Source organism: Dendrobates tinctorius, unplaced genomic scaffold (assembly GCF_039654945.1).
Source record: "Dendrobates tinctorius isolate UK_male_01 unplaced genomic scaffold, ASM3965494v1 ptg000203l, whole genome shotgun sequence".
NCBI lineage: Eukaryota > Metazoa > Chordata > Amphibia > Anura > Dendrobatidae > Dendrobates > Dendrobates tinctorius.
The window spans coordinates 7,606,765-7,632,755 of record NW_027361870.1 but is presented as its reverse complement, the minus strand read 5'-3'; the positions used below and the strand labels follow the sequence as shown (position 1 = coordinate 7,632,755).

Here is a 25,991-nt window from a genome sequence, read left to right as displayed (position 1 = left end):
AATGGCCGCCCTGTTCTCGGCTATCATATTATTGGAGCATAAAGGATGTTGCCTGTTGCACAGTGTTATGATTTCCAATGAATAAGCTAAAAAATCAAAGCCAAGGCTTACTGTAAAATCTGCAAAGCGAATATATCCCTCCCCAGAGTTTTATTTCTAAAACCACAGGGGCCGTAGACGCCATTAGCCCCATACTTACTGCTTAAATGAAGAGTTAACATTCTCCAGATTTCCAGTAATATGAATTTTTAAGCTTAGCAGAGAGCCAAACGTGGAGATTCCGCCTGAGTACGTTCTGCAAAGTCAATTGATTATTCAGATAATTTGTTCTGCTTCAGTGTCCTACTGCTTTAACATCATTGTAGACACTTTCGTGCTTGTGCTAAAGTGGGACCGTATTAGAAGTCAATATTTTTGTGCTTCTTCCCTGCTTTGTTATATAAGCCTCGTTTTTATTAATCGAATAAAAGATTTTTTTTTTCCTTGAACAGCTATTTATTATTAGTCTTCTTACCAAAGCTTTCAAAATTCACACTGGTACCTCTTCTTTAATAAAGAAATAAATAAAATTAAAAGTAATTTAAAATGTACATATACTGAATAACCCTAAATAAAACTAGATAGAACAGGTGTTTCTACCCTATACATTTTTTTTGTATTAAATGTGTAAAAAATATCAAACTTTTGCCATTATCTAAAAAGCTAGTCAATTATGTGTTGGGATATCCATCCAGTCTATTCTTTTAAAGGGTACAGATATGATTGACATGAAAACAATGATTTTATATATTAGTGTTTACGTTAAATTAAAAAAAAAAGCTGAATAAAAGTTTCAGACTGCAATTTTCATTAATTCATTTTCAGACTTCCTGATTACTATGTAGTTTGCAGCTTACCTCTAGATTCAGATATTCCTCATGTGGTTCTTTCTACAGTCTAAATGTACCCAAGATACTTCTGCCTCTACTAGTTAAGATAATCGGGCCAATTATGCAAATGACAGTCTGATTAAGCTCTGATCAGAGTTTGATTAGAGTGTCAACTTAGTGTGATCCAATTCTCTTGAATGTACGTGGAAATCAGACTGCACTCTGATGTCATTTATTGACTTTCACGGCTGAGTGCGATCCGAATAACGTACCAAACTCGGACAAGTAGCAATTTTTTCCTTGGACAGACGCTGTCCGATGAATAAAATTGGACATGTGCACAGTCCAATAGACTCACATTGGTCTGAGTGTGATCTGATGTTTTCTCAGATTGCCCTGGGACCAATAATACGGCCATCTGCATGAGCCCTGATATATATTATCACTGCTTCATTCCAAAATGTATTTGCCCTTCTTCAGTCCATGGATATGTGATCTTCTCCAATGTCCGGTGTTGTTCTGGTCCTCTTCTGAGTCATGTGGTGATTAGTCCGATTTGTCGGCTCACATTGAGCTGGATGTATAAGCCGGAAGTTGCTATTACAATATAAACCTATGGAGTCTAGTTCTATATCCTTCCTTACATTGCAAAAATGACTTCTGGCTCACACCTAGGGCCCTGTATGATCCAGAGATCCGGATCATCAGTCACATAAGAGGAGCAGAGTGGTGGTGGACATTGGAGAAAATGGCAATCGGTAAATATATTAATCCACCTACACTACACTAAATACACATTCCCACAGGTTTAGCTGATAACATTTCTAACGGGATGCTTCTTTTAATGTATGATGTTTGCCCAACAAGTGCAATGTAAAAAAGATACTATATAGACTTGTACGTGACCCCACCTTTCCATAATAGGCCATTATAAATAATTTCACTATTCCAAATTAATGTTTTAGAGTTCACTGTAATCCAATGCAATGAATTTTTAAAATAGAGTATTAAAGTTATTTTTTAAGTACTGCATATTCAACTGCTGCTCCATTCATTCCCTATGGGGCTGCTGAGCTTGGCTTTCTCCACCATATGTATAGGAAATGAATGGAGCAGTGGTTGCATTGGCGCTCCATTCTAACAGCGATGCGAAATCCACATTCTGCCGATAGGTGCAGGTCCCAGCAGTTGGACCCCAACAAATAAGTAAATTACCACCTGTCCTTTTCAATAGCTGATAACTTGTTTTCACTGGACAACCCCTTCAATCCTGTAACATACATTCATGTAAGTTTGAATTGCTATTAAATATTTTATTACATTGTCAATAAATTATTATCATCATTACTACTATGATTATCATTATTATTATTATTATTATTATTATTATTATGTTGTTGTGAAGAGAAAGAAAAAATAGGATGGCACTCACCGTTCATGTGAATCAAATCACTTTATTTCACATACACAAGGCATCGGCATAGGCACGGGAGCAATGTGCTGGAAGACGGACAACAGCCGTTTCGCGGTCAATACGCTCGAGGACCTGTTGAAGCGTATTGAGCGCGAAACAGCTGTTGTCCGTCTTCCAGCACATTGCTCCCGTGCCTATGCCGATGCCTTGTGTATGTGAAATAAAGTGATTTGATTCACATGAACGGTGAGTGCCATACTATTTTTTCTTTCTCTTCACAATGAAATGTTCTGTTTTTTCAACATGGGATTGAGCACCCGTTCCAAGTGGGATTAAGGTGTTTTTTTATTAATGTGAAAAATATATGTGCAGACATCCAGGGTATTTTTCCACACAACGGTGCCGGATATCTATTTTCTCAATTTGTGGACAATTATGTTGTTGTTGTTGTTATTATTGGACATATCCTAGCTTTTACTGTAGTGATTTTGTAAACCTGTAAACCAGTTTCCATTTATTTAGCTCCTGTCCCAGTGATAAATTGCGGGTACGCGTGTCGCGTAAGGCGTGATGTGTAAGCTATTTTCAGAACTCATGCCTCGGCAAGTAAAGCACCAACTTTTCCTGCAGTGAAAGCTTTAATCACATATACTGGGACATTTTCACCGTTTTGCTGATACCACTCAGCTCTGAATGTTTTCTAATTCTCTACAATATTTTATGGTACAAATATGTTTTTCTTTTTTTTTTAAATTAAATATCTACTGTATATAGTTAATTAAAAAAAGAAAAAATATATTTGTACTTTTCGCAACAGTAGGGGGTATTTCTCATATAATGTGCCATGTTTTTCCATATATTGTTCTATACTGCAGTATGTTTAGAAAACATTACACAAATGTTACATCCAGGGCAGGGACAAGGTATTTTGGTGACCTAGGCAGATGCGGCAAATGGCGCCCCCCCCACCTCAAGCAAAAGGAATGGGTCAGAGACTAAGGTAACAGGACAACTAACACCCCCCTCACCCCACGGATAACATAACAAGCTCCAACAATCTCATCCATTAGAATAGTTACCTTATTCCATATCAAAGTTAGATATAGAATCGTTCATTGTTTGCGAACCATTTACACAATATTATGGACACAGTGAGATTCACCCTGACATCATATATTTTAAATGTCAAACCCAAAGACAGTCATGTAAACTAATATAGCTTAACTGGATTAAAAACACACATGTGACATGCACAATGTGAACAAGTCTGTTGGACCATGTTCACTCCACCCTGACTGAAACACAAACAAAAAGCACAGAATGACAAATGTGCAAAAATACCTTGCAATAAGACATATAACAGTAGTCAGCAAGTGCTGATAAAAGGTAATAACAAAAACAGGGTATTTAGTCTATACGTTTTTTTGCAAAAAAATGTATAACAAGCTGCCTCACCAACGTCAAGGTAACCCGTATTGAAGCAGTCCCTATCTAATGTATTTAATACCTGAACATATGAACTGTATCTAAATGAGCAGGATTAAGACAGGCGCTTTCTGGTATGGGCACGTGATGCAAGACAGCTCCTTATGTGCATGTCACACAAGAGAGGGGTGGGGTCTCTCAAATCATGCATAAGCACGAAAAAAACTGGATTAAAAACACACATGTGACATGCACAATGTGAACAAGTCTGTTGGACCATGTTCACTCCACCCTGACTGAAACACAAACAAAAAGCACAGAATGACAAATGTGCAAAAATACCTTGCAATAAGACATATAACAGTAGTCAGCAAGTGCTGATAAAAGGTAATAACAAAAACAGGGTATTTAGTCTATACGTTTTTTTGCAAAAAAATGTATAACAAGCTGCCTCACCAACGTCAAGGTAACCCGTATTGAAGCAGTCCCTATCTAATGTATTTAATACCTGAACATATGAACTGTATCTAAATGAGCAGGATTAAGACAGGCGCTTTCTGGTATGGGCACGTGATGCAAGACAGCTCCTTATGTGCATGTCACACAAGAGAGGGGTGGGGTCTCTCAAATCATGCATAAGCACGAAAAAAACTGGATTAAAAACACACATGTGACATGCACAATGTGAACAAGTCTGTTGGACCATGTTCACTCCACCCTGACTGAAACACAAACAAAAAGCACAGAATGACAAATGTGCAAAAATACCTTGCAATAAGACATATAACAGTAGTCAGCAAGTGCTGATAAAAGGTAATAACAAAAACAGGGTATTTAGTCTATACGTTTTTTTGCAAAAAAATGTATAACAAGCTGCCTCACCAACGTCAAGGTAACCCGTATTGAAGCAGTCCCTATCTAATGTATTTAATACCTGAACATATGAACTGTATCTAAATGAGCAGGATTAAGACAGGCGCTTTCTGGTATGGGCACATGATGCAAGACAGCTCCTTATGTGCATGTCACACAAGAGAGGGGTGGGGTCTCTCAAATCATGCATAAGCACGAAAAAAACTGGATTAAAAACACACATGTGACATGCACAATGTGAACAAGTCTGTTGGACCATGTTCACTCCACCCTGACTGAAACACAAACAAAAAGCACAGAATGACAAATGTGCAAAAATACCTTGCAATAAGACATATAACAGTAGTCAGCAAGTGCTGATAAAAGGTAATAACAAAAACAGGGTATTTAGTCTATACGTTTTTTTGCAAAAAAATGTATAACAAGCTGCCTCACCAACGTCAAGGTAACCCGTATTGAAGCAGTCCCTATCTAATGTATTTAATACCTGAACATATGAACTGTATCTAAATGAGCAGGATTAAGACAGGCGCTTTCTGGTATGGGCACGTGATGCAAGACAGCTCCTTATGTGCATGTCACACAAGAGAGGGGTGGGGTCTCTCAAATCATGCATAAGCACGAAAAAAACTGGATTAAAAACACACATGTGACATGCACAATGTGAACAAGTCTGTTGGACCATGTTCACTCCACTGTATATAGTTAATTAAAAAAAGAAAAAATATATTTGTACTTTTCGCAACAGTAGGGGGTATTTCTCATATAATGTGCCATGTTTTTCCATATATTGTTCTATACTGCAGTATGTTTAGAAAACATTACACAAATGTTACATCCAGGGCAGGGACAAGGTATTTTGGTGACCTAGGCAGATGCGGCAAATGGCGCCCCCCCCACCTCAAGCAAAAGGAATGGGTCAGAGACTAAGGTAACAGGACAACTAACACCCCCCTCGCCCCACGGATAACATAACAAGCTCCAACAATCTCATCCATTAGAATAGTTACCTTATTCCATATCAAAGTTAGATATAGAATCGTTCATTGTTTGCGAACCATTTACACAATATTATGGACACAGTGAGATTCACCCTGACATCATATATTTTAAATGTCAAACCCAAAGACAGTCATGTAAACTAATATAGCTTAACTATTCAATTTCCATTGGAATTTCCCGCCAAATGCTGGACACCTTAAAAAAAAAAAAGCCCCATTATAGATCGTGGGATATGTACAGTATGATCAATTTTACGTCTATCATGGGACAAATATCGCTTGCAAAAAAACTGATAGTTGGTGGTTCTGGTGACGTATTCATGTACTGATGGTGGCTCTGGTGATATATTCATGGAGTGATGATGATCCTAGTAATGTATTCATCACCAGAACCACAATCAGTACATTACTATATTAGCACAACCTTCATAAGTACAGGAATACATCACTGCTGCTGTGCCATTATAAAATGTTCTACAGTGGGTCAATTGATCAGTCAACTACCTGTGTTACTATCCTTACTATCCTTACATTTTTCTACCAATAATACTATATGAAACTGATGTTTGTGCCACCTGAGTGTGGGTAGGAAGCTAAAAAAATCAGTTGTTGCATGAGATATTAGGTCTCCCAGCTAAGAAGGCTTACATTGCTTCCTTAACCACCAGGTCCATCATTGAAACTTCGAATGCTGTCCCAGACCCTGATACCTCATGCATGACCCATGACTGACAACTGCTGCTGTGCCATTTGTAAATTACTACTGTGGGTCAGTTTTCATGGTGTCTGTCCCTAATTTTAGCTGTTTGAGAAGCTTTTTGTAACCCCTTAAGGTGTTGTGAATACCTTTGGTTTGGCTTCTCATTGAATCTAATGGCGTTCGGGTATGTTTGTCGAAACTTTTGGCAAAATGTTCGACGGACGTCTGAATGTTCAGCAAATCGAACCGAACCCTGAAAGGTTCACTCATTTTTAAACATTAACACTGTTCTTAAATCACTGTGAATATATTTTGAAGTCTGCAGAATAATACACACTTGGTCAAAATTGTTGGTACCCCTCGTTTAATGACAGAAAAACCCACAATGGTGACAGAAATAACTTGAATCTGACAGAAGTACTGTAATAATAAATAAAAAATCTATGAAAATAAACAAATGAAAGTTAGACATTGCTTTTCAGCCATGCTTAAACAGAATTTAAAAAAAACTCCTGAAAGAGGCCTGGACAGAACTGATGGTACCCTTAACTTAATATTTTGTTGCACAATCTTTTGAGGCAATCACTGCAATGAAACGATTCATGTAACTGTCAATGAGACTTCTGCACCTCTCAGCAAGTATTTTGGCCCTCTCCTCAAGAGCAGACTGCTCCAGTTGTCTCGTGTTTGAAGGTTGCCTTTCCAGACGGCATGTTTCAGCTCTTTCCAAACATGCTCAATAGGATTTAGGTCAGGGCTCATAGAAGGCCGCTTCAGAATTGTCCAATGTTTTCCACTTAGCCATTCTTGGGTGTTTTTAGCTGTGTTTTGGGTCATTATCCTGTTGCAAGACCCATGACCTGCAACTGAGACCAAGCTTTCTGACACTGGGCAGCACATTTCTCTCTAGAATCCCTTTATAGTCTTGATATTTCATTGCAACCTGCACAGATTCCAGATGCCCTGTGCCAAATGCAGCAAAGCAGCAGAACATAACAGAGCCTCCTCCATGTTTCACAGTAGGGACAGTGTTCTTTTCTTGATATGCTTCATTTTTCCATTTGTGAACATAGGGCTGATGTGCCTTGCCAAAAAGTTTCATTTTTGCCTCATCTGTCCATAGGACATTCTCCCAGAATCTTTGTGGCTTGTCAACACGTAGTTTGGCAAATTCCAGTCAGTTTTTTTTTTTATGATTTTTTTTCAACAAAGGTGTCCTCCTTGGTTGTATCCCATGAAGTCCACTTTGGCTCATACAACGATGGATGGTGCAATCTGACACTGATGTTCTTTGAGCTTGAAATTCAACTTTAATCTGTTTAAAAGTTTTTCTGGGCTCTTTTGTTACCATTCGTATTATCCATCTCCTTGATTTGTCATCAATTTTCCTCCTGTGGCCATGTGCAGGGAGGTTGGCTACAGTCCCACGGAGCTTAAATTTCTGAATATTATGTGCAGCTGTAGTCACAGGAACATCAAGCTGCTTGGAGATGGTCTTATAACTTTTACCTTTAACATGTTTGTCTATAATTTTCTTTCTAATCTCCTGAGACAACTCTTTCCTTCGCTTCCTCTGGTCCATGTTGAGTGTGATACACACTAAGTCACCAAACAGCACAGTGAGTATCTGTAGCCCCCTATACCGGACACTCACTGACTCTAAGATTGTAGACACATGTGATGCTAATTAGTGGACACACCTTGATTTAATATGTCCCTTTTGTCACATTATTTTCAGGGGTACCATCATTTCTGTCCAGGCCTATTTCATGAGTTTTATTTTTTTTAAAAATCTGTGGAAGCATGGTTGAAAAGCAGTGTCTGACTTTCATTTGTTCATTTTCATAGATTTTTGATTTATTACTTTTGTCAGATTCAAGCTATTTCTGTGACCATTGTGAGTTTTTCTGTCATTAAATGAGGGGTACCAACAATTTTGACCACATGTGTATGTTAATTTTGAGTAGTGTGTATTACTTGCACTTACTCTTTGGTAAAATTAGATTATTTCCCAGGCATAGATCTAGTAATGAAATGTTGTCTAAAAACCTATTTGTTTGTCCCGAATGTATCCAGGTGTATTTATCACCTATGTGGAATCTGGAATGACCGAAGTTGTATGTACCAACTATATATTAACACTACGTAAATTATATATTATCATCTACACTGATAGCGAGGAGGTTGGTTAAATATTAAAGTCTAAATCTCTCTCCCATAACTTCTGGGAAAAGATCCAAAGCAGATGTTGTTTTTACTGTGATTTCGACACTTTGCTGTTGCCCATGCCTACCGCAGGAGGCAGACCGAAAGCAAATAACAAGAAAATTAAAAAGTAAGCTATGCGATTGATTTTTAATTCCTTTTAGACTTGGCAATACTTTGAGGTTATTTATTGCACTAATGCACTAGACAAACAATGTGACAACCATACTCCATACAATTCAATTATATCCTCTCCTGATACAACTGACTAATCCCATTAACTCAATGCACTGAAATAAGACAATGTATTAACCATAACATTTTTTTCGTACTCAAAAACAAAATGCAAATTTTTATTTCAATGAAATATTAGACATGCACCATCAGCAAGACCAAACATCCTCCAAAGCTTAAAGAGTCTCCGCATTTTCAGAAAACTTATCTATCATTTTGTAGATAATGTGATAATCTGCAAATCCATTTTAAAAATTATGTTGTCCAAAAGAATAGCTCCAAAGTGTCAGACACCAGGTGTCTCCCTTCTGTCTAAATTGTATACTGCCTGTTGTCAAGATTAATCCATCTCTATCAGCAGGGACTTAAAAGCACATTGCAGGAAGTGGGGTTGCATTTGTCTTCTTTCTGTTTCTGCTCTCCTGTCTGTCAAATTACATACAAACAATCAAATAACAATCAAATAAACTCACTGGAAAAGATACCTTATCAAAAATAATGTAGTGTTTAGTGACATATAATTGAGGGTATTTAGTAGGGGACTAAGTATAGAGTAAACCAAAGAGGAAACAACAAAGCAAAAAAAAGAGGAAAAAATTATAATGATCCCACAAGAAGGCTTAAAAAATTCATGCTTAATTGCAGCAAAAAGAGGAGTCTCATGGGGTAATACAAGATGGCAGTGAATAAATAGCAGAAAAAAAATCAAACCAATAGTGGTAAAAAAAAATTCTGGCAGACACGTACCTACGAATGTCCTCTCGTATTGGAATGACACTAGCCCTGAAGCATTTTGGCACAATGCCTTCTTCTGGGGGGTCACCATTTTTTACCACTGATAGGTTTTATTTTTTATGCTATTAATTCACTGCCCTCTAATATTACCCCATGAGACAGTGTATGTCTCATTATATGTCCTCTCCTGTGCTTGATGCCTCTTTTTACTGCTGTATTCATGCTTCAACCTAGACTTTTTTTATTAAAGTTCTTTTCTTACATTAAGCATTGTTCTGGGCTCATTATCATTTTTTCCTCATTTTTACTTTCTTGCAAACTGCACACAGGCATAATGAAGTATGCTTTCAGTTTGAGGCAGGCATGCTGTTGGACAATTCCAGGAACAAGTTATGCTGAGGAGCAATGAAAGTAAAGGTCCCGTTACATTTAGCAATGCACCAGCGATCCCGACAACTATACGACCCGGTCAGGATCGCTGGTGCATTGCTAAATGGTCGCTAGTGAGCTACCAAACAGGCAGATCTCACAGCGACGTAGCAGCAGTCGGCGGTCGTTACTTACCTGTCAGATGGCAGCTCTAGTGACGACTTCCTCCCGAGTCCATGGAGTCGCTCGTCGGCGCCAGCAGGAAGCTGATGACGAGAAATGGACCAGGACGATCTCGCGCGATCAGCGATATCCAGCGGGGAGCCGGGTCGGAGGTAAGTGTAGCATGTAGCAAGATCGCTACCGATATCGCTGTTGCGCCACAAAATCGGTGACGCTTTAGCGATATCGCTAGCGATCTCGCTATGTGTGAAGGGGCCTTTAGTTACAGCATCTATAGTGCTGTAAAATGCTGAGATAAAGAGAATGACCACAAGGTACCTGATTTCTGATAAAATTTCTGTCCACTGCCTGTTATCAAGGATGTCAAAGCTGTGACTCGCAGATCTCCCGAGCTCTGCTCTGTTCACCATGTAAGGGGGTGACAGAGGCTGTCATACGCCTTCCCCCCTTAAACAGTGTTCACATTAAATATGTGTGGTTCCATAGAGTTTATGAATGTTAATGTATTTGTTTACTGTTATTTTAATGTGCATGCACTTTACATGTATTCTGTATAGGATTAGGGATAGAAGATAGAATAGAAGGGTAGCCATAGAAAAGGACAATAGTGGGAATAGATTAGTAAGGCACACTAGCTGTAGGAAATGAGAGTGCCAGCACAAGTATTGTTAGCATAAGGGGTTTTCCAGACTGGGATGAGTTAGAGATGGGTGTAGTGCAGAGCAGTAGGATAGAGTGTAGATACTTTGTGATTTGGGCAGTAGTGATGCAGCAGTGATGAAGGACAGACGGATAGGGGTGAAGTTTGCTGAAGCAATAAGGGACCCCAGGCTGAGCAGCGTGTGAGTGGTCACCATCTTATGAAGTAACCATTCCAAAGAGGATCCGGAGCCTACGGCCGGGACTAGGCAGAGCTGAGCGCACTTTTTACCTTTTCCAATTGAAACCGGACAGGGGGAATGGGAGGAATTTGGTGGACCTAGAGGCACGGATGCCGCAGAAGAGAAAGGAGAATCTGCGGGACAAGAGCTATTGGAAGGGACAGGGATACAAGTGCCTTCAGAATGGAAGTTGCGTCAGAGAAGACAGAGAAAGCTCAAGGAATGCAAATGTATGTGAACTGTGCTACGTCTGTGTCAAGAACTCTGTTTTCAAGAAAAGAAGAACTGTTGAGTATGGGCATGAAGTTTGGAGTTGTTTGTGTGAACCGTGAATCTGGAGCTGGGATTGCAGAATCCAAAAGAGCCCTGGAATCTAATGTGAGTTCTCTACCTGGTACACATCATACACAACAGACGGGACTTGGTTTCCTTTGTGGCGTGCCAAGGTGTGGCGACGCAACAGCTCCTCGCCACAACTGCAACCCTGGCCTCCTCACAACCATACGGTTTGTTCTTGTGTCTGGTGATCCAGCTGAGTCTGCTTCATGCAGCACTGCTGCACCTTGATGTGGCTTCTATCTAGCCTTAGGGGATGTGTCAAGTCTCTGCAAGAATTTAACTTTGCTGTGTTCTGCAGAGATTATGTTTCCCCAGCCTATCCCATCCAGCAGAGCCAATAAGTGAGAATGCCTCATACTATTCCTCACCTAAATGTTAGTTCTTATTCCAATAGCACCTATTTATGTGTTCCTCCTTAGCATACGTATATCTCATTAACAACCTGGCCTGTTTAACTGTCCTGTCTAACCTTTCTGCTCCTGACCTCAGCTATGTGAATTGAACCTCTTCTGCCTGCCCCAACATCGGACTGTTGACTACAAATATATATCACCCTTCTGTAAATCATACCCACGCCTCTGACTCTCTGGTCAGCTGAAGCAGACACAAGGTCTGACTTGGAGTGGTACCTGATGACTACCGGCAGCAAAGCTTTTCCTCACCATCAAAGGCTCTAGCAAATACCCTGTAGTCACATAATTGCGCCCCTTCAAGGTAAGCTCGGCCCCCGGCACAGTGAGTCCACACCCACCAGCGGTACAAAGGATAATCAATCTCTTGTAGCTGAGATGATAAGACAGAAAATAGGAAGTGGGGGTCGGATTTTCTCTCTCTGCTTCTGCTTTCCTGTCTGTCATACATACAGGCATAAAGTGGTAGGCATTCAGTTTGCGGCAGATGGCAGATGAGCTGTCGGACAATGATGGCGGGAGTAATAAATTCCGGTAAGTAAGGAAAGTAAGTTCCAGCATACACAGTGCAAGCAAAATGCTGATAAAAAGGAAATGACCACTGAAAAATAGTGAATGATAAATTACAATGCATGAGAATCAGGACAGTTCTTGGACATATTAGACCAGAAGGTTCAGCAAAATCAGTTTTAACTTGTTGAGATGGATCAGAGAAACAATGCCATGCCTTTTCTACAGACTTTGTGTGAAAATGCAGGTAAACTGCAAGCATGTTATTGTTCCAAGCACCTCCAGATGAAAGATTTAGTGAATGTAGTGATGACTTTGAAGTATTAGGATGACCTACCATTATCGGAATTCTGCTACCTATAATGGGATCGAGTGAATAATATCGCTCAAGGATCCATTTATTGTCTTTATTGTCTTTTCTTGCTTCCCAGAAATCTTTTGAAGATGCTCTTTAGCTACATAGTTCAAAGTCATCACTAAGCTTCAGCATCCTCCTTTTAGTGTATAGCTTTCTTACTTCCATTATTACAAATTGTATTTTCACAGAGGAAGAGGACTAGAGCTCTAGCTAGCGCCACCTATAGGAAGTAGCAATCCTAGAAGTCAATGTCGACCCTTTAACGAGCCTTGTTACATGACTTAGGATAAAAGCCAAACCAGAATCTCAAATGGCAGACACTGTGCTTCGAGGTGCTGCCCCTCATCAGTGCAAACTGTGAGATCTGGTTTGGTTACATGAGAGGCGTCTGACCAGGATCCAAGGAGTAATATTTCTCCTTACGGAGAGCGACATGTCTAGTATGCCAAGATGAGAAGAATTTGATTACATACTTCTTTTTACTGATAACTGAATTGCTAGTCCTAATTCACCATATCCACCAATTTGCTTATTTTCCAGCCTAAAGAAACGTATGAGAATTCTAAATCTAGAAAAAGCTGCTCACCCAATGCATCCTACTAATGAGTAGTGTACTGTGACTTGAAATATGAATCGGTTTACAAATTGAAACAATTAATTTGGCAAAAGCGGATGCCACCAAAATAATAAGTAGCGCTCACTACATAGGAAAATATCATGGCAATACGAAGGAGAAATAGAAACTGTGCTTGAACAAGCACATCCCAAAATTCAATATTTTCATTCCTTAATGCAACAAAAACACCAGATACAGACAAAGTAAAACCAATTAAAAACATGCACAAAACCAATGTGCCACAATGAAATTAACAGTCTAAGCTTAAATGAGACAAGTCCAAGGTCGTAAAGGGGTTAGTGAGCATGTGCAATCACCGCTTATATGAACAGTTATTGAAGCAATTCAGAGGAATTTTGGATCCCTATAGTAAGGTTTTAATACTAGAGGTTAGGTCTGTCCCAAGTAGGGTCACCTTGGTGTGGTGGGATGGCTTTTTTTTTTTTTTAAATCAAGACAATGTTAACTAAGTACCATATGTAATTTTCATGCACTATTACTATTTATTTACCTACTGTCGGGTATTTGCTCATTTTGTTTCTGTCTTGAGTTTGTCTGAAGTGGCCACTGTGAACATGCACCTTCATGTTGCATGCACAGCAACTTATACTTCAGTTCATAGTAACATAGTAACATAGTTTTGAAGGCTGAAGGAAGGCCTTATGTCCATCTAGTTCAGCCTAGTTTGTTTCTTTTGGTTTTGTTGCTTATGAGAACTCCTTTAGAAGGATGTGCTCTTCTTCTATCTTGGATATTGACAGTTTGGACTATAGGCATGTCGGCGCCATTGGTCTGAACTGTGCACGCTCTCATACTGCAAGTAGCTTGGCCTTTGAAGCATCATAGGAGCGCAGTGTCACTTCAGAGCCGCGTTTTCAAGATTTAAAGCAAAGAGCTTACAAGCGCCTCCTCCTTGCCCAACCTCTGATACACAGTAAAGGTGCCCAGTAACCTAGGCAGCAACCAGTAAACTAAAGAATTAAAAATCATTTTTTTTTTAGAACAGAGAGAATGTTTAGTGAGCGGTAAATTGCAGACTTGCTTATTTTTACAAACACTTTATTATTTTATCCATGTAACAAGATGAGATAACATGTTTAAGCTGACAAATGATCTCAAATTGTAAAGCATTGGGCAAATTATCTTGACTTGCCATTGTGAATGCCGGAATATAAGGGCGCTCCAACTAGACTTCCAAATTTACATTTCTATATTTGAAATGTACAGTTCTCAAATGCAAACACGGCAGAAATCAGTGAAACATTGTCATATATAACATATAAATAACCATGTTCTTACGGTAACAGAAAATAAGCGGAAAGCTAAATAGAGTCTGTGCCGGGGCTGAAATGTCATTGCTTTTTATTGGTATCTTTAGTGATTGCCTGTCACACAGTCGCTGTGATCCCAGGAGGTGATGTCACACACGGAGCAGTGATTTGTTCATAATACTTCATGTTTTGTTTTCTGTGCGGAGAATACATGTCCATCATCAAATGACAACCTAGTAACACAGTCTAATAATAGCTTCACAATGAATACCTGCTTCTGCAAAAGTCTTCCACATCAAAGACACAATTCTACCTGAACAGGAAACTATGAGGAGGTCTTGTTACAGATGGACTCTGGCCTGGAACTTATCTGAAGAACAAATACTTACATTTATGTTAAAATATCTTTACAGTTTAAAAAGTGTTGCTAAATAGATTCCTTAAATAAGCACTCGGATCAAAGATTTTATCTTAATATATTGCAGTCATCATATTATATAGCACTGCGTACTTACAGCTGCTCATTTTGCCCTTCTAGCCAATTAATTCTTCTCTTTTCCATTAGTTCTATGACATCACATGATTAAAAACAGACTAGCTGAATCCTTCTAAGCTCTATCTAGAAGCAAGAAGTCAATTTTTCACTGCATGAGTCATCATTAGAACTACAACACTACATCACTGAAAAGTCCCTACCCAGCTCAGCATCAGATCCTTCTCATCCTCTTACACAGCTGCTCCTGCCCACTTTGCTTTTATCTCTCTTGCTTATATCCTTCTGCCAGTGATGTAGGATTGCAGTTCTAATGCTGACCCATGCAGGGAAAAGAGACTTTATGTTTCTACATAGAGCTAGGAAGGATTCAGCTAGTCTGTTGCTCATCACATCCTGTCGAAGACCTAATGGTAAACAGAACTGGGTAGAAGATTTGGGAAGAACATGAACTGGGTAGAAAGGCAAAATTAGCAATTGTAAGTACACAGTGCCATATAATAACATTATTACAATATATTAAGAGGATAAAAACTTTAAAGGGAATGCTTCTTTAAAAGGGAACCTTTCACTTTGCAGTTTAATCTATTAGCAAGATTTTATATAGAGTTTGATATGTAAATTTATGGGAAAAGATTCAGTACAACCTCTTGAGAATTCTGCTCATTCTGGGTTTGTGAGTCAAGAGAGAGGTCCAAATTAATGATTTGACGGCGTTTGCACACTTATACTGGGTGGGTTGTCAGTACCGGATTCTGATTGCTGGGGTCTCCATAAGTAAAGTCCAAGATATTCTCCTTTCCTACAATTGTATATATAAATCTGTTCAGCTTCCCCACTCTGTATAATGCCGCCCATATAGAGTTGAGCGACTTGATTCGGATCGGGTTTCATGAAACAAAATTTGTTTCAGATGAAACTGGTCCGACTAGGGCAAAAAAAGTCAGAGTTTCTTCCGAAACCCGACCCCAATGCAAGTCAATTGAATGTCATCCGCTGAATGCTGACTTTTATTCCCCATTGACTTGCATTGGGGTCGGGTTTCGGAAGAAACTCTGACTTTTTTGCCCTAGTCGGACCAGTTTCATCTGAAACAAATTTTGTTTCATGAAACCCGATCCGACTAAAGTCGCTCAACTCTATGCCCATAGATTGTACACCATTTACAAGCCGACAGGTTTCTCAAAATTGTAAGCTATCTCCTTTTCATAGGGAATAAGTCCAATCATGGGGACTCGCAATGATTCCAAGCACAGGGTTCTGGAACCCTGAGAATAGAACTTTCCAGTCCTGTCTTAAATTAAGTAAAGGGGGGCATGCTCGGATTTTGCTCTATTCATTGTCTATGAGCATGCTAGGGAAAGCATTGACAGTGAATTGAGCAGAGGCCGTTCATGCACACCCCAACTCTATTAAGTAATTCTGGATCCTCATACTAGACATCGCTGGAGATCTCAGGAGTCAGACACCTCACTCACTAACTGTCTGGTACGAATGCCGAACTTTTAACTTTGGGTTCGCTCATCTCTAGACATGACCTCAAAGTTATAATTATTACTATTTCTATAGCGACAATATATACTGCAGCACTTTACATTTCAGCGGGGACTTGTAGAGACAAGAAAGACATCACAAAGTAAACACATAGTTCAATAGACACCAAGAGGAGTAAGGTCCCTGCTCGCAAGCTTACAATCTATGAGTTCAATGTTTTTTTTTAAATATGCTAACAAAATGACTTGATATTATAACAGTAAAAATTTTAACAATGAGGAAAAATACTTAATGACATTTGATACATTAATGAAATTTTATACATTTTAGGTAAGAAAAGTTCTGCAACAGGAAGGTTTCGACAGAAAGAAAAGGGGATATAGAGATATAAATGACATTGATATCAACATGAATGACCCTTTATTTACAAAACAGTGGTATCTGGTAAGTAGAAAATTAATGTGAATACTGTATACGGTACTTATTAATTTTTTCTTAAAATGTTATGATTCCTTCACCAGGATTGCCAACTTGACTTTTTATTTTTTATGGACAGCTATCAAAAAATTACAGACAGACAAAATTGTCTCTCTGTGATTTTTTGATAAGCTGTCCAGAAAAAATAAATAAAACCCCAAGTCAGCATATGCCGACTGATGGTCAGCCAAGTATGGTAGCCTGTTTGAACTGGAAATAAGCAGGATCTAACAAGCCTCTTGTGTAAACCCGACAGGTCTAATACCCTTCAATACATATGGCGCAATACAGGTGATCAGACCAGTGAAAGTTGGATTCCCCTAATGAGATTAAGTAAGAAATAATCCAATAAAATTTGTAAAAATATAAATAAAGCTACAAAATAAAGTACAAAAAAATAACTAAAAATTGTTTTGACAGTAAAATTGCTGTTTTTCTATAAAGAAGTTCACACAATTGGTATCGGGACATCCAGAAACATCCAAGCTTTAAAACTGTAAAATTATTTAATCCTGTAATAATGTCCAACTTCTTGAAATAATGTTCCCCATCCACATGTAATAATGTCCAATCTTGGCCTCCATCCTCTTATAATGTTCCCCTATGCAATAATGCCATCCACATCCCCATCTTGTAATTATATCCCCCATCCTAACACCCACCCTCTAATAATGGACATTATGTAATAAAGTCATCCATCTTGGCCCCTTCTTGTAGTAATGTCCCCATCCTAGTTTTCTTCTCCCACACATTTGAAAAAAACCAAACAAAAACGATTCTTCTCACCTATCCCAGCTCCCATTGCCTATTTGTTAGGGAATCCCCACATGTATTCAAGCTGTCTAGCAGCCACAAATCATGCAGCTGTATCGACAAAAACTAAATCTCTGAGCACGTCAAAATACTCGGAGGATACCTGAGCATGCTCAGGAAAACCCGAGCAACGAGTATACTCACTCATCACTACTTCTGAATGTATACCCTTGCCAGATTTTCCTTAACATACTTAGACATGGCTCGTGTCTCAGCTTGGAACAGAGGGTAGATATGAACTCGTGGAAATGAGGATCCCAAAAACAGGTCTCTAGGGCAGTCATACGGCTTATGTGGAGGTAGCTTCACTGCCTCCTTCTTGTCAAAGACATCAGCATATGACCAGTAGGCAGACGGTAATAGCGACAGGGAAGATGGTGCCACTGGCGGCCAAACAGGTACAGGTACAAGACACTTCTCATGACAAGAATGTCCCCAACTTAGCACCTCTCCGAATCTCCATTCAAGAATGGGATCAATCATGCGGAGCTACTGGTGACCCAAGAGAAATGGATGACACAGACTAGGATGCACGTAGAAGGCTATCTTCTCAGTGTGCAGCATTTCTACTGGAGCTCTATTTGCTCAGTGACCACCCAGACAGCTTCAGATGACACCAACAATGGATTCTGGAGATGTCAAATGGGAATCTGGTACCGATCTTCTTGCTTTATGACGTTCCCTGCTGCACAGGAGTCAAAATTCACTGTTTCAAACAGCCGTGTACCTCCGCAAGTCACACATATGGTCAGAATCAATGATAGAGAGCAATTGCTGTCATCCAGGGTAGTCTCTCTTACTGGCCCTAGGCTTGGGAGTCTCCTGACTTCTTGGGACAAAAGCAAACAAGCTGGTGTCTCCACACTAGAACCCAAAGCCCTTGGGTCAATGGATCTCCTGCTGTTGCTGAGCCATCTCCATGTTGTCAACTTGCATAGGTTTTAGAGATGCTGTGTCCATGGAAGGCTGAGAAATGAGTGGCCTTTGGAAGGACAAAGACAGATGAAGCGGTTTTCTCTCATGCATCGTCTCTCAAGAGCGCTTCTGGAACCGGAGGTCGATTTGGATGGCTTGGAAAACAAGATAGTCCAGTGTAGTGGGAATGTCTTGAGCTGCTAGTCTATTTTTGATCCTTTTGGACAATCCCTTCTAGAAGATGCTACCAGTGCCTCATTGTTCCAGCCAAGTTCAGAAGCCAGGGTGTGGAACCAGAAAGCATATTGGTCTACAGACAGACTGACTTGGCGTAGTCTAGGAGGGATGAGACAGCAGAGGTAATGCGGCCTGGCTCATCAAATACCTTGTGGAATGGCTCCAGGAAAGTCTGCAGATCTTCTCCCAGATGGGACATTAGGAAGGCTGCTTTTACCTGATTGGAAGGAAACTGTTGAGCCGCAGTTCAAGTGCAGAGACCACTGGTTGACAAAATCTCGGCATTGCTTCGGATCCCTGTCAAGACATGATGGCACAGACAGGTGGCGTCCAGGACCTGATGCATGACGTGCAGACTAAATACTAACTACCAAGGTTGCCACAGCTTGAACCACAGTGGATTCAGTGGCTGATGTCAGAGCATCCAGGCTGGTGTTAACAGTCCAAAGATAAGATAGGATCTTTTACTTCTGATCTCTGGGCACAGGTCTGAGATTGGAGGGGTATGAGAGCCAGCAGGTTCCACGGCATTAGCAAACTGTTATGCCCATGGTTGTGAAACCACAGTGCCACAGTCCGGGGAGAGCCTGGAGGTGCATAACTAACCACCTGGTTCTTCACTAGAGCCCCTGATGTTGTGGTTAAACTTGAATCCAGGTGGACATCAGGTGTTACACCAGGATAGACCCCAGACTCATTGCAGCTGGCCCTCAAAGGGGAAGGGAAGCAGGTCTGGCCAGGAACTGGATAACTGGGGACATGCAGCTGGTAGACAGAACAGGTATCAGGTCACAGGTGCAGGGTCAGACTGGACTGGTGAGGGTAGTGTTATAGGTACAAGCAAGACGGATCAGGCTCTGGACTTTAATATGTTGCCTGCAGATTGGACTGCATTTTCTTGGTGACAGGTTCCCTTTAAAAATGGGGGCTCTGTAAGGAATGTCAAAAATGTATTTGGCTGTAAGAGGTTAAAGCATATTTGAAACATATGAAGTCATGGAGACAAAAGTCATAAAAAAAACACCTAAAAAAGTGACTAAAACACTGTGTAAAGAACTGTGTATAAATTTACCTTTTAATGATTTTTCGTCAAAACGTTTAACATTTGCCAGTGGGCAGGAATTGTTCTAAAATAAAAAGTGTGATTTAACTTTCTAATCTCCCTCCAATCCAGCAACGCCAATCGAATATTTTTTACTAAGATCAAAAGTATTGATATCCCTTCCATTCAATCACTTAAACCTGCTGCTAATGACTGGCCTAACAGGTCAAGTGACTTAATAGATGGGATGTTCTTGGCAAGGACCTCCAAAGAGGCAGCAACATAGCATACTGAAGCGCTAACGCTAAGTTCACACTTGCGTTTGGCTGGTCTGCGTATGGCTGCGTACTTCCTCCCTTAAGCTTTGCCTACTTCCGCATGCATCCTGCATCGCCCTGCATACCTATTTTTAACATTGGGTATGCAGTGATATGCGTTGTATGCTGATGTGTCCACATGTGGCGTTTTGACGTGCCCGCCGATGGGAACGTAACATATGCAGACCAGCCAATGCAAGTGTGAACTTAGCCTAAGTAGCACTTCTCTTAGGACAATCTCACTTCTCTCTGGCTAAATTTGAAAAAGTTGCGATGGACCCATTTATGCTAGCTTTTTTATTTTTGCAAATTAGCAATATTTTAAAGTGACATGCTGTAATTTTTTTTTATAAGATCAACACAGGTCAAGCAGATGGAACTCCAGGCCTTGATTTAAATGTAGCAGAAGCTTGGGAGCTGGGATACACTGGGAAAGGAGTAACTATAGCAATTATGGATGATGGTAAGCACAAAACTAATATTTTGGAATGATTGCAGAAATATGAATATTTATTATATCTAATGATTCACCTTTACATTTTAGATTATAGTCAGTGTATTATATGTTATTATTTCTATCTATCCATCTATCCATTCAACAAAATCTGACAGAATGAAGCAAGTGTGAACAAGTGCAAGCTGCTCTAATTACATAATATAGAAACATAAGAATACAGCAGCACTCTGTAAGCACTAAGATGTATGCAAACATTGAATATAAGAAATTAAGACTGCGTTCTATCATATAGAGTATACTTATAATATTAAAATAATAGCTTAAATGAACATTGACCAATTCAAGAGAACCCACCAGTCGTGGTGAGTCCCATTGATGGGACTCTAAACTTAACATATATCAAACATCCCTCTCCTGGACTAAAAGCCTACACATTTAAAGGGCAGGTAGGATATAGAACTGATTAAAAACAGTCTTAGGGTGATGGGAGGAGAAGCTCAGCCAAATGTGGAGGCCATCACCACCTCCAACAATATAAGCGACTGACATGCACCTCCAAACAGATTAAAGCAAGTCTCCTTAGTTGACTCAGCAGTATAGAAAAGATATCATGGAATTTGATAATATGACTCACATAATGGACATAATACATGCATACAGTGGCAAAGGGAGGACTCACCAGACAATTAAAAACAGCATCCGACGAGCGTTTCGCACCTAGCTTCATTGACCCCTTATACTTGTATTATTTCATGCTAGTTGGTATCCGTTTATTATATTGGGGTTAAGCTTATTTTATTATCTACTGTTATCTATCCCTTATGTTTGATATTCTGACTTTCTGATTACCATACTTACCAGTTATTATGTATTTACTACTGTACTGTTACTATACAGTTGTGGCCAAAAGTATTGACACCCCTGCAATTTTGTCAGATAATACTCAGTTTCTTCCTGAAAATGATTGCAAACACAAATTCTTTGGTATTATTATCTTCATTTAATTTGTCTTAAATGAAAAAACACAAAAAGAATTGTCCTAAAGCCAAATTGGTTATAATTCCACACCAAACATAAAAAAGAGGGTGGACAAAAGTATTGGCACTGTTCGAAAAATCATGTGATGCTTCTCTAATTTGTGTAATTAACAGCACCTGTAACTTACCTGTAGCACCTAACAGGTGTTGGCAATAACTAAATCACACTTGCAGCCAGTTGACATGGATTAAAGTTGACTCAACCTCTGTCCTGTGTCCTTGTGTGTACCACATTGAGCATGGAGAAAAGAAAGAAGACCAAAGAACTGTCTGAGGACTTGAGAAACCAAATTGTGAGGAAGCATGAGCAATCTCAAGGCTACAAGTCCATCTCCAAAGACCTGAATGTTCCTGTGTCTACCGAGCGCAGTGTCATCAAGAAGTTTAAAGCCCATGGCACTGTGGCTAACCTCCCTAGATGTGGACGGAAAAGAAAAATTGACAAGAGATTTCAATGCAAGATTGTGCGGATGTTGGCTAAAGAACCTCGACTAACATCCAAACAAGTTCAAGCTGCCCTGCAGTCCGAGGGTGCAACAGTGTCAACCCGTGCTATCCATCGGTGTCTGAATGAAAAGGGACTGTAGGGTAGGATACCCAGGAAGACCCCACTTCTTACCCCGAGACATAAAAAAGCCAGGCTGGAGTTTGCCAAAACTTACCTGAAAAAGCCAAAAACGTTTTGGAAGAATGTTCTCTGGTCAGATGAGACAAAGGTAGAGCTTTTTGGGCAAAGGCATCAACTAAGAGTTTACAGGAGAAAAAAAGAGGCATTCAAAGAAAAAAACACGGTCCCTACAGTCAAGCATGGCGGAGGTTCCCTGATGTTTTGGGGTTGCTTTGCTGCCTCTGGCACTGGACTGCTTGACCGTGTGCATGGCACTATGAAGTCTGAAGGCTACCAACAAATTTTGCAGCATAATGTAGGGCCCAGTGTGAGAAAGCTGGGTCTCCCTCAGAGGTCATGGGTCTTCCAGCAGGACAATGACCCAAAACACACTTCTAAAAGCACTAGAAAATGGTTTGAGAGAAAGCACTGGAGACTTCAAAGGTGGCCAGCAATGAGTCCAGACCTGAATCCCATAGAACACCTGTGGAGAGATCTAAAAATGGCAGTTTGGAGAAGGCACCCTTCAAATATTAGGGACCTGGAGCAGTTTGCCAAAGAAGAATGGTCTAAAATTCCAGCAGAGCATTGTAAGAAACTCATTGATGGTTACCGGAAGCGGTTGGTCGAGGTTATTATGGCTAAAGGTTGTGCAACCAAGTATTAGGCTGAGGGTGCCAATACTTTTGTCTGGCCCATTTTTGGAGTTTTGTGTGAAATGATCAATGTTTTGCTTTTTGCTTCATTCTCTTTTGTGTTTTTTTCATTTAAGACAAATTAAATGAAGATAATAGTACCAAAGAATTTGTGATTGCAATCATTTTCAGGAAGAAACTGAGTATTATCTGAAAAAAATTGCACGGGTGTCAATACTTTTGGCCACAACTGTATCTACCTTCATTTTATAAGTTCAGTGCGTTGCGAAAGTATTCGGCTCCCTGGAACTTTTCAACCTTTTCCCACATATCATGCTTCAAACATAAAGATATCAAATGTAAATTTTTGGTGAAGAATCAACAACAAGTGGAACACAATTGTGAAGTTGAACGAAATTTATTGGTTATTTTAAATTTTTGTGGAAATTCAAAAATTGAAAAGTGGGGCGTGCAATATTATTCGGCGCCTTTACTTTCAGTGCAGCAAACTCACTCCAGAAGTTCAATGTGGATCTCTGAATGATCCAATGTTGTCCTAAATGACTAATGATGATAAATATAATCCACCTGTGTGTAATTAAGTCTCTGTATAAATGCACCTGCTCTGTGATAGTCTCAGGGTTCTGTTTGAAGCACAGAGAGCATCATGAAGACCAAGGAACTCAACAGACAGGTCCGTGATACTGTTGTAGAGAAGTTTAAAGCCAGATTTGGATACAAAATGATTTCCAAAACCTTAAACATCCCAAGGAGCACTGTGCAAGCGATCATATTGAAATGAAAGGAGTATCATACCACTGCAAATCTACCAATACCTGGCTATCCCTCTAAACTTTCATCTCAAACAAGGAAAAGACTGATCAGAGATGCAGCCAAGAGGCCCATGATCACTCTGGATGAACTGCAGAGATCTACAGTTGAGGTGGGACAGTCTGTCCATAGGACAACAATCAGTCGTACACTGCACAAATCTGGCCTTTATGGAAGAGTGGCAAGAAGAAAGTCATTTCTCAAAGATATCAATAAAAAGTGTCGTTTAAATTTTGCAACAAGCCACCTGGGAGACACACCAAACATGTGGAAGAAGGTGCTTTGGTCAGATGAAACCAAAATCAAATTTTTTGGCAACAATGCCAAACGATATGTTTGGCGTAAAGGCAACACAGCTCATCACCCTGAACACACCATCCCCACTGTCAAACATGGTGGCAGCATCATGGTTTGGGCCTGCTTTTCTTCAGCAGGGACAGGGAAGATGGTTAAAATTGATGGGAAGATGGATGGAGCCAAATACAGTACCATTCTTGAAGAAAACCTGTTGGAGTCTGCAAAAGACCTGAGACTGGGACGGAGATTTGTCTTCCAACAGGACAATGATCCTAAACATAAAGCAAAATCTACAATGGAATGGTTTACAAATAAACGTATCCAGGTGTTAGAATGGCCAAGTCAAAGTCCAGACCTGAATCCAATCGAGAATCTGTAGAAAGAGCTGAAAACTGCTGTTCACAAACGATCTCCATCAAACCTCACTGAGCTCGAGCTGTTTGCCAAGGAAGAATGGGCGGCTAGGCACAACTGGTTGCAAAGGGACATGCACCTCTGCGTGCTCGTCACCACAAATATATGACTGGAATAAATTTACCACTCATCTCATCATGAATTTGACAGAGCAGAGGACAGGAGGGCACGCCCTGTCCCACCCCAGCTCCATCCACTTTGTCAGAGCTGAGCAAAAATAGCGTGAAAATGCCAAAAACTGCAACATTTTTTGGGTAGCATTCTATTGTGCAAAAATTTTGCAACTTTCCAAAGCTTTTTTCATCAGTTTTCTTGCATAAAAACTGTGATAAATCAGGGCCATGGAGATTTCTTTTAGAATCTAAGCTTCACGTCTTGGGGAAAAATACAGCCATGTGTTTGTGGACCTTAATAAAATAGTTAAAACCTACATAAAGGCCTTTGTTTTTTGTCTATTTTATCTCGATAATTTACTAGCTACACATGCCAAAAATCTTTCATACCTTGTACTACATTTAATATGTGTTATTAGGTATTCATAAAGATTGGATGGATCAATTTTTTAGCTGTCTTTGAGTTGTTTTTGAATTGTTTGGAATTTTATGAAGCTGGATTTTCCTTTTTTTTCATTATTCACAAGAGGCCCCTTGGAATCCGTGCTTCATAATGCCTATAGCCTGGGTGAGCTGTTTTTTTTCCTTGCTCTTTTAGACTTTTTCTTGACATGCTTGTCAAATGGATGTGACCTTTTGGGTTGAATAATAGGCGTGATCCAAACCATGTTCTTGTGCTCCAAAATTGTGCTGCAATTTGGCATAATTTAGTTGACCAAAGTAAGCCAACTAATGAGGCTAGTTTCACACTAGCGTTTCACTGACCTGCGTCGGTCTGCGCACGGCCACCGCTAAGCTCTGCCCCCGGCCGCACCTCCTGCCGGCCGCTCCGTCTATGGGTGCATGCGACCTGCGTATCCTATCTTTAGCATTGGGTACGCAGGCCGTGCTCAGGTATGCGTTTGCCGGTGCATGCGTCCTTTTGACGGTGCGCCGACCTGCGCCAAACGCACCGTGTGGCATTTTGGTGTGCTCGGCGTACCATCAAAAGGACACATGCGCCAGCAAACGCATACCTGTGAATGGCCTGCGTACCCAATGCTAAAGATAGGGTACGCAGGTCGCATGCAGCATCATGTGCCCATAGGCGGAGCGGCCGGGAGGAGGTGCAGCCGGGGGCGGAGCTTAGCGGCGGCCGTGCGCAGACTGACACAGGTCAGTGAAATGCTAGTGTGAAACTAAGTGGCATAAATTCAGACCAGACAGTCTAGAGATGCGCCAAATTTTGCAAAAAGTGTAGATCATGTTGTTTAGTCTGCGGCATTTTAAAACAGTCTTCTCTAGGTTTGAACTATCTTAAACTAGACGGCTTTAATAAAACAGTGCCAGTGTTTATACGTAAAATAAAGTAGAACATATAAAATAGGTGCAGTCTGTCCGAGGAAAATCTAGAGTTTGTACTGTAAAATGTGTAGTCGA

At 40.1% G+C, this 25,991-nt stretch overlaps 1 protein-coding gene across 1 annotated transcript in view; it reads left to right on the top strand.

Moving 5' to 3' along the window:
- PCSK2 (proprotein convertase subtilisin/kexin type 2) overlaps positions 1-25,991 on the top strand; it is a 267,953-nt gene that overhangs the window by 122,045 nt on the left and 119,917 nt on the right. Inside the window, exons 3-4 of the mRNA XM_073553798.1 lie at positions 16,711-16,824; positions 20,536-20,644. Of these exons, the coding sequence (XP_073409899.1) occupies positions 16,711-16,824; positions 20,536-20,644 (223 nt within the window). The remainder of the gene's footprint in view (positions 1-16,710; positions 16,825-20,535; positions 20,645-25,991) is intronic.